General features: G+C 36.9%; 1 protein-coding gene across 3 annotated transcripts; it reads right to left on the reverse strand.

Annotated features, from left to right (window-relative positions):
* On the reverse strand, positions 3,627-8,787 carry LOC18601184 (WD repeat-containing protein LWD1). Of its 3 annotated transcripts, XR_001927550.1 has the most exons (3): positions 7,619-8,787; positions 4,446-4,553; positions 3,627-4,169 (listed from the first exon to the last, which is right to left on the reverse strand). XR_001927550.1 is itself a non-coding variant. In XM_018119642.1 (2 exons), the coding sequence occupies exons 1-2, from the start codon at positions 8,651-8,653 to the stop codon at positions 4,545-4,547; spliced, it is 1,044 nt and encodes a 347-aa protein (XP_017975131.1). In that variant the 5' UTR covers positions 8,654-8,787; the 3' UTR covers positions 3,627-4,544. The 3 variants fall into 3 exon arrangements, 2 of the variants coding, with proteins under 2 accessions (XP_017975131.1, XP_007032098.1); XM_018119642.1 differs by having other exon boundaries at positions 3,627-4,553; XM_007032036.2 differs by lacking the exons at positions 3,627-4,169; positions 4,446-4,553 and adding an exon at positions 6,486-7,302.

Below are 10,126 nucleotides of genomic sequence, written 5' to 3' on the forward strand. Positions count from 1 at the left end.
ATCCCGGTATTTTTCGGAGCATAACGGTAAAATGGTAATTTTACCATTTCAAGGGTAAAATTATAATTTTACACACCCGACACTTGTCCAGCACATGGATTTTACCCAATTTTATCATGGATAATTGAAGGAATTTATATGGTGGAGAGAGAAAGCTTAATAGTTAAGAAATAAAAATGGACCAATGAAATGGTGACACATGGCATGTTAATATCCATTTATTTATTTTAGCTTTAAAATCAACAAAAATCAGCCTATTTTCTTCATTATGGCCTGCCAAAGCATGAAGTGAAGAAGAACAAAGAAAGAACAAAACCTAGGTGGGAAAATTGAAGAAAAAGTGTGGGATTTCAAGGGATTAAGCTAATAAAGGCAAAATTTTGTGATTTTATCTTGTGATTTACACTACCCATGCTTTCTTTTTTATTTTTCATGCTTAGAACTCAAGTTTTCATGGTGAATTCATGGCTGATCAAATGGGTATGAAGAGAGAATGAAGTTGGATTGATTTGATTCTAAGTTATGTTAGTGTTTTTAGTTAGTTTATCATGTCTAGAAACAAATCAACAAGAAAAATTCAATTTTTTCCCATTACCCATCATTGGCCAAATTTTCTAGAGAGGATATTGAGGCTGAAATTTATGATATTTCATGATATTTTGGTGATATTTAATAATTGGTGAGGCTAGAAATTTAATGGGAAATTTTGACATGAAAATCTGAATTTTTACCTAATGTATAGACATGTGCGATTTATAATTCGGACTGATAAATTGAATCATATTCACAGTCATTGAGGTATTTTAAGTATAATTGGAGTGTAGAAAGTGAAAAAAATCGATTTGGAGTTAAATTGGAGGTTTTAGCCAATTACACCGAGAATAGTATGAATTAGGTCGATTATCGTATTTAAACGGCTATTCGAACATTTTTTCATTTCATATCATGCATTAGTAGTCTAAATTAGTTTAATTTTGATGTAGTACCAATGTAGTAAGTTTCTCGATTCTGTACTATGTCTAAGTGGTGAATCTTCCTATAAAGGCAAGAAAATTGTACCCAAGGATTGGTAGTCAAAGTACTCTAGAAATTCGACTCTCGAAATAGTGAGTAACCTTACCATCATTTTAATTATCTAAAGTATGTTTTTATAAGGTTTTGGTGAATTTTATGAAAATGAGTTCAAATGGTAAATTTTTATGTTTTGTAAACAAAATATGCTTAAATGAAAAGATTTTATAAATTGTCTTAAAACGAAATAATGCTTCTAAAAATAGAGTAATTGGAGACCACCAGTATGTTGTAAATTTATGATTGGAAATTGATGGTTTATGTTATATTGTTATTGTGTTGGCATGACTGGCTGGACTGTGTTTTATGAATTGTATGAATTGTTTTATTTTACCTTTGTAGGCTGGGTAGTATTATATTAGCCCTGTCATGCTGTTAAAATTTTATTATAAAGTGGGTTTAGCTTGCTATAGTAGGCGGATTCTGTGGACCAGCCTATTAGAGAGGCACGGAATCTTGATATATATATATATATATATATATATATACCTCGGTCGGAGAGGCGCGTATGGTATCTCTTAAGGTATGGATAGAGTCACGTCACACAGAACCACCTCATGATGATGAACTCCGCTAACGTCAAGGGATGACTGTGTTTTTCAAACTAAAAATATATAAAATGTTTTTAAAAAATTTATAAATGTAAATGATGTGCATCACAATATGTTAACCTTTTGAAAAGAAAATAATAATCTCGTGACATACATGACAAAGCAAACAAGATACCCTCTCTCTATGAACTTAAAAAAGTGAGAAACTATAACTTCTTTGACCAATAAACCACAATCCTGAAATCATTTGTGGATGGGATGGAGAAAAAAAGATGTGGGTCTCAAAGATCAGTTAGCATTTTGTAGAGGTATGGGTTTAAAAGTTGTGAGAGTCCAAGCATTGGGCAATGAGCAGACCATGGCATGCATTTGTAAGGCTTCAGAATATTCGGAAGACAAACCTAGCTAGACTCGAACGAACAACACAAGGCAAGAGTATCCATACATAAAAGGAGGTGTAAAAGACACATAATTGTATGTGCTTTCCCAGAGAGGCGAATCGAGAAAGTTAAAGGGGCCAGAGAGTATAAACATACACTACTACTTGTAGTCAAATGATGTGATTCAAAGGTAGCAAATCAGCCCATCTGGGCATTGAGAATGAGAAGCAGAGCATGTTCAGTGCTTATTAATCATATGGAATCAACAGTCCCACATTGTTTATTAGTATAATTTATTCAAAGGAGACTAACCTCCCAGTCCCACTGCATCTTATTCCATTTCCCTGCCGAGTATTGTATTTTATATATTTGACAAATCCACGTGAACGGTCCCCATTCCATAACCAGTCATACAGCCTCCAATACGTGATCCATGTTGTCATTACCGAGCAGCCCCCCGATCAACATGAATAAACTAACAGGAAAAAGGAAAGCAACCCTAGCTCCGTACGTAGATTGAACACAAGTATCCAACTTGGAATGCTACTTTTGGAACCCATAATTATTGTCGTGGTGAATACAAGTTTAAACACTTTTTTAAGTACTTGATTTTGATTACTAGTTGTTGGAGAATTGTTTACCCAAAGAAAATAAAAGAGAGTAAGGAAAGGCTCTGCGAAGCTTTGAGACGGGAACCTCATGGTTATGGAAGCAAGCAAGCTATTGCTAAAAACATAGAGGCAAAGATTAGGATTGTATGGAATTTGCCTTGAAAGTCCTAATGTACTGTCTGTGTGTTATCTATGGGTTCTTGGCTTTGATTTTGAAAGGGAAAAGCATATTGTTAAATCTTTCATCCCAAATATCAGAATTCAAAAGCTGTAAAAAGAATACCAGAAAAATAAGGAATAATTTACGGAAGGGATGATTGGTTCTGGGCATGGGAGAAACAAGTTTTGCTCATCAAGTTTTTGTTTCTCTTTTCTTAATATATATTCATTGATTAATCTAAAAACTTAAAACATATATAATAATTTTAAATTTCAATTAATTCAGGATCGATTATTCAATCTGTGTGATTAAAAAAATTCAATCAAATCGAATTGACTAAAATAACCCAACTTATCAAATTGAACACCGAATCAAAAAATCCAAACTTTGTTGGATTCGAAATGATGTTGCTGACCCCTGCTCTTTTCCTCTCCCTGTGTATTTGAGCAAGAACCGGGTCAATTTATACCCGGAATCACATAACCAAAACCTGTGGCTGGCACTGGTCTGTCAATCATTAAAGGAATGACGGAGGGTCGTCAAAGCAAAAAAAGGCACAAGGCATTTGGGAAAGAAGGGTTGAAGCTGAACATTTGCTTGGAGAGAAAGCTGCCCCAAAGTGCTTTTGCGTTGGAACATCCAAAGCAAAGAAAACAATATATATATATAAATACTATTGAAAAGCAAAGGTTAATAACAAACTGCACCACTTCAGTCCTTGTCCCACCCCACCCACTCCTTCGGCGCTTCCACCGTTTTCTTGGTGAATATAAATACAACCCCAACAATCTACCACTAGTTGCAGCAACTGCTTCATTTTTTTCTTTAGTTTCTTGTCTCTCTCGCTTTCCTGTTCACTGCCTCTTCTTTCTACTTCTAAGAATCCAGCCCTTTTGCCTGTTTCAGACGACTGACCAGTCCTGGACCATGGCAAAAGAATCAGAGTTGGAGGTGCCTGAATTCTTTCCCAGCTCTTCTACTTCACCTCTGTTTTGTTCCTTTTTTTTTTTTTTTTGCTTTTATCTTTATGTCAGCTAATCCTTCAACTAAATGATTTCAGAAGATTGAACTGACGGTGTCTGTAAACTGTTGCGATGGCTGCAAGAAGAAAGTTAAGAAGGCATTGCAAAGTATTGAAGGTAAACCTTGAAGGCATTGAATGAAAATTAATTGCCCAAATTCAGTGAGGATATTGATTATATTAATGCATGTCGTCGTCATGCGTTAGGTGTTCTAAAGATAGAAGTGGATTCGCTGCAGCCGAAGGTCACAGTCCTTGGAAATGTGGATCCACAAGTTCTGACGAAAAGGCTTTCCAAAGTGGGAAAACAAGCAGAAGTACGAAGACATGGGAATCAGAATGGTGCAGCAAAGGGAAACCAAGGAGAAACAATGCCTGCAGTAGCAAAAGAGAAGGAAAAAAAATCGAAAACCGATAAGAGTGATTGTCAGCGTGAGCAAGCAAAACCCGCATCAGACTCATCATGTGGCAATGGAAGCAAGGATGAAGGTGCTGAGAAAAGTTCAAAGAAGAAAGATGAGACAGAGCTGATTCAGATGGGAAATCCTTTTCCCTTTCCGGCTTATCCAGAAGTGATCGGATACAAACTGCCAGAAATTATGGGTGATGTAAGGAGCAATGGTACACAATATGCGTTAACCATACCATTACCATGCTATGGAGTGCCTTCATATGCACTTGCTGCTGCTGCTGCTCCTCTGCCTCAGACATGTTGCAGCCAGGAGTACTTCCATCACCATCCCCCATTATTCAACACACCTACAACAAGGGTTGGGGATTATTTTAGTGACGAGAACACCCTAGGATGCAGTGTCATGTAACTGATACTAGCAGTTTTATCACACATCGGAGAAACTGGGAAGTGGGTCTTTCTTCTTTTTTTTTTTTTTTTTTTGGTTCGGACTAAAGTCAGTTTATCATTTCATTCAATAGGAAAATTAGACTTTTTTGTAGTCTTAAAATGAGTTTTTGTCACTCCTTTTCTTTTTTTAAAGATTCATTTTTTTGCCAAAAGAAGAAGAAGAAAGATTACTTGTGGTCATAAATCTTAAGTTAATGGTTGCCCGTTCTCTTCCTTCTACTTTGTTTTGGCATAAATTTGGGAAAACAACCAAAGTTGAAAGAAGAAGGTAATGGAGAGAGATTCACTTTGAGGTGATGGTCAAGCATTCCATTGCTTACTACATTATCAATTTTAATGAATAAAATTTGTGTGTATACATCATTACTCTTGTATGCTAGGGATGGCATTTCAAAGACCTATATACAAGTTTATATACTTATTGTGTGTTCATTTAATTATAAATAAGCAAGCATTTGACTCAACGGTAAATGCATGTATCTCTTGTGCAAAGAGTTAGAACATTCTAGATTAATACATCAGAAGAGACATTGAATTAATACCGGGGAATTGACAGCAGTGTAATAATGGGTAGAAAATTAGCCAAGAAAGTTTATTGGAATAACAAAATCCAACAGCAAGTATGATCATCAAGTGATAAGAGCCAATTAGTTTATTGAAACTAAAAATACCTAAAGGAAGAAGCTTACATGCACAAATACAAACTACTGGCTAGTTCATCAATTTAGAAGAAACATCAAATAATGCCTCACATTTAGATACTTCTAAGAGAATGCTAATGATCTGCTTAGAACTCAAATGAAACAATGTCACAATGACTATTTGATCACCCTCAGGAATGCAGCCTAGCCCACCGCCAACCCATCCTGTCACCTTGTTACATCTCGTTACTAAAAGTCGGTAGTGGCACAAAAAGTTCCAAAACTGTTGGGACTGCAATGCAAGGACTAGGACTAGGAGAGAAATTTTCTGAAATAGCATTTACCTCATTCGAGTTCCAAAAGAAGGAATTATCGCTAGAACAAATCATCAGATGATTAAAAATGTCCACAGTCAGCACAGATGCTAAATTAAATCATTTAAGAATTAATTAATCATCCTTTAAAACATCTTTATATGAACTATTTCCTGCTTCATCTACCCTGACTGTATTAACATGCATGGAACTGATGAATGCCGGAAAAAAGAAACAGAAAGAGGATTTTTAAGGTCAAGTTTATCAAAGTTCTCTGCAATTGTCGAATGCAACTTATTTCGCAGTGCCTGAAATTGAGCAAGTTGAATCCTGTAAGTAGTGGTGGAGCCAAGATTAATTAAGTGGGGGGCCGCCAATATAAAACACAGAATTTTAAATACTATAAGGTTAACAATTTTGGTTTGGGTGGAGGAGGGGGGGGGAGAACATAAATAACTTTTTGAATTTGGCCTAATTTGCAAGATAAAATGTACGAATTTCATAACTTTTGGAGGGCCATCGCCACCTCTGGTCCTTACTTCCTTCTTGCCCCTGCTTGTAAGACCACACTAACTAGATTAGACTAAGAAAACGTTATTAATAGCCTATTAGCCTAGTAAACGGGAAATATTAAAAAAGTGCAGATAATTACTGGCATCCTATCTAACTTCCCAGTTCAAATTCATAAACTTTGGAGCCAAATTTTTACCATGCATGGCCAAGGTTGAGATAAACTCATACAGGCAAATCAAAGAAACTATGCACTTAGTCATACTTACATTCTGTCCACTTCCCAATCTCAAGTCCCAGCAAGGATGCCGCAAACCATTAATAAGAAATTGACACTGTTAATAGCAACCATATGCTCCAAACGTAAAAGATAATAATTAGCAAAAGTTTATCATGTATCTATTTAGATATGATCACAATGGACTCTCCAGAGCATAGACATACTAAAAGTTTTTCAATACATCTCTGAAAACCCTCTCATTGTGTTTAACAAAAAATGGTGATACAAAATATACTTCTCAATTAATTTAATCCAACTAAACCAAGACTAAAACAACTGCTAGAGGTCAGAGACCTAACAGCAGATGTCTGATATTGCTCTACCAATGACCATGCATATACTTTCTCAGTCCTTTCTTTTCAGTCTCCAACTCATCCTCGTACTGCCCACCCTTTACTATGTTTCTTCCTTATAGAAATACTGTCATTAGATTTCACTCCACATGAACCAATGGTGTCTTCTAGTCATGTAGTTGGCCATTAATGACATTGCTATATTGTATTCTAAAGCTCTTCCTCCATCTATAATCTATAACTGATTTGGTTTTCAATACCATCAATCAAGAACTTAGTCATCCTCATAGCAGTTGTACAGCTAAAGCTAGTTTATCATTAAAAGAAGCATCTCAAAGCAGCCGGGGGTACCCAACCCGCATCTTCATGCCTCCAACTACTGCATTGTCAATTGTCACAGATAGCAACTAATCAAACTTTTCACACAAGCAAATAGACTCAAAACACACTCACACTGACTTGTTTAACAGAACGGTAATGGTTATGTTGCATAAACCAAACAGCAAAGAGTTGTCTTCTGGTTCTTGTATTTCATTTCAGGGTCCATAAATCACACCGCTTCCCAAGCGTTCTAAAAATATGAGTCTGCAGCTCTTTTGCTCTCACAACTACAACAAAACAGGGAAAGGTTTGGATGTAAAGGAAAAGGAAACACTAAAAACAGAGCAGAATAAAGAAATTGGTATAATCGTGAGCAAGGAGATGGGATCAATCAACTATCAAGCATGTTTCTGAAGACAAACAAAGCAACAGGTGAAATCGCAAAAGGAAAACCGAAACAGTTTTGGACTTTTAGTCGGCTACAGACAGACAAAACGACAACAGCAATCTTGCTATTCCTATAGACTAAGTTACAATTAGTACACTATGAATTAGCAATTTAGCATGAACACAACCCAATACACCCATCCCATTCATTCATACCCTGAGAATCTGAAGCTTGGTGGAGAAGGCGATGGCAACCCAATCAGGCTGGGAAGAAGACCACTGCAACTGCTCGATTTCAGCCCCAGCGGTGTAGGCAAGAATGGGATCAAGCCCGCCCTCCACAGGCTGACCCATGGAAGACAAATCCCAAATCAAGGCCTGGGAATCATCCCCGGCGGTGCAAATATGGCAGGAGCTGTGAGGAGCCCAGGCGATGGCGTTGACGCTTGCCTGATGCCTCTGAAGCTCAACTACTGGCAGTGTGGGGAAGCGGATATCCAGCACAACCACCTTGGCGCTGTCCATTATGATGGTGGCCATGAATCTAGGGTCCTGCTTATTCCACCCCAACCGGACAAGCGGGGTATCGGGCTCCGAGCTCTCATAAATGATGGTGGAGTGCTCCTTGTCGCGCAGGTCGAAAACCCTAACGGAACCGTCGGCGGAGACAGAAGCAAAAACACCAACGCCGCCCCAGGCGATATCATAAACCTCCTTGTCATGGGCGATAAGCTGGGTGTCGACAGTCTCCCGCTCGATGTCCCAGATAGTGCAGGTAGTGTCGATGGAGGAAGTGCCGATACGCTTGGGCTCCGCCTCGTTCCAATCGAAGGAGGTGAGCGGACCGCAGAACTCGCTGTTCTTGTTGCCGTTAAGGAGAGACTTGAGTTCGACGCGGGAGTGATCGTCGGAGATGCGCCAAATGCGTAGGAAGTCGGAGGAGGTGGCGAGAAGGTCGGGCTTCTGGCACTCCTTGTCAGGAATGAAGATTGTCTTGGTGGGGGGATAGGGATGGTCGAAAGATAGATTCGGGTCGGAGCGGATCTCGCCGTTGGAGTCGTCGAGCTGGACGATCTCGAGTCGGTTGGGATACTGCTCGAGCAGGCTGGCGATGGCGAGGCGGTACTTCTTGTCTCGGCGGACGCTCCAGTTCATGGCGTAGATGTGCCACGGGGCCTCGTACGTGTATATCTCCGATCGTTTCTGCTGCTCGTCTGAACCCTCCGGGTTCGGATCGCTGATGGCACCCATCCTCGCCCCACCCCTCTCTTGCTTTTCTTATTACTTAGACTGCTGCTTCTTCCCCAGTACCAGAGAAATTTTGGATTAGAATTCATACGAACAATATTAGAGCACACTAGATAACGTCTGCCATTTTTGTTTTGACTTTTCGTAAGGAATTTTCTTTTTTTTCTTTTTATATCTGAAAATTGAAAAATATTATTAATTATTTAAAAAAATTTACATAAATTATTATTATTTTATTATTTGTAATTATTTTTATTTTTAATCATATAAACGTTTTATGATTAACGGTTAACTAACTATTATTTATTAAAATATCACTTATTATTTTATACCATATGACATTAATATAAAAAGTGAAAAATATAATGTGGTCATATCATTATACTAAATCAACATGTTATATTATTATTTATAACGGCATATTGATATTGTTAAATAGCATAAAATAATTAATGGTATTTTGATTAAAAATATTTAATCAAACGGTAATCGAGAGAACTTATTAATTCAAAATAAAAGTATAAGACTTGATTAAACATAATAAAAATAAAGATTTAATTAAATTTTCTTAAATAATTTAGAGATTATTTTAGATATTATGCCAAATAAAAAACTTTTTATCCTTTGTAAATATTTATTGAAAAAACTAAAAAATGAAAATTATAATCTAGGATATATCAATTTATAATTAAGTTAATTATTTATAAATTGTTATGAAATATGACTGAAAGAACATTTTAATACGCTAATAACCACATATCTAGATTGAATTTATAAGATAAAAATAATATAAGGGATTAGATGGATTAAGTCTTAATGTTAATCCAATCTAATTTACATTCAAATCTATATATAAAAAAAGTAAATGGATATTCACAAAAATATTCATAACACTCCTTGAATATCTATTATATTAATAATATACTTCGTTAAAACCTTATTAAGAAAAAACCTCATGAAAAAAAATTCGAGTAAAGAAAAAATAGTACATAATTCTTTTCAAGAATACGCTTTTGAAATACTACCTGTAACACCTTTCTCATTTAAAGAAGTAGGTAGGGGCCGGCATGTGGAGAAAAAAAAAGAGCAGGGAAAATACAAAAGAGAAAAGAAAAGAAAGAAGAAGAAAGGAGAGAGAGAGAAAAAAAGAAGAAAAGTTAAGCTGGCATTGGAAGAAGGAAAAAGGGAGAAAAGACAAGAATGAGAGAAGAAAGGATGGGGGGGCCGGTCAAGAAAAAGAAGAAAAATAGTGGGGACCCGAGGGAGAGAAAGGAGAAGGAAATAAGAAAATAGAGGGGGAACGACGTCTCAAGGAGAAGAGAAAAAGAAAAAGAAGGAGAGAGGGAGCAACAGCGTCGAGGAGAAGAAGGAGAGGGAAGGAAAAAGAAAGAAAAAGAAGTAGAAAGAAAGAGAAAGCAACGACGATGCCAGAAGAGAAAGAGAAGCGCCGACTAGTAGGAAGATCTGCAGCAAGGG

Source organism: Theobroma cacao, chromosome 4 (assembly GCF_000208745.1).
Source record: "Theobroma cacao cultivar B97-61/B2 chromosome 4, Criollo_cocoa_genome_V2, whole genome shotgun sequence".
Taxonomy (NCBI): domain Eukaryota; kingdom Viridiplantae; phylum Streptophyta; class Magnoliopsida; order Malvales; family Malvaceae; genus Theobroma; species Theobroma cacao.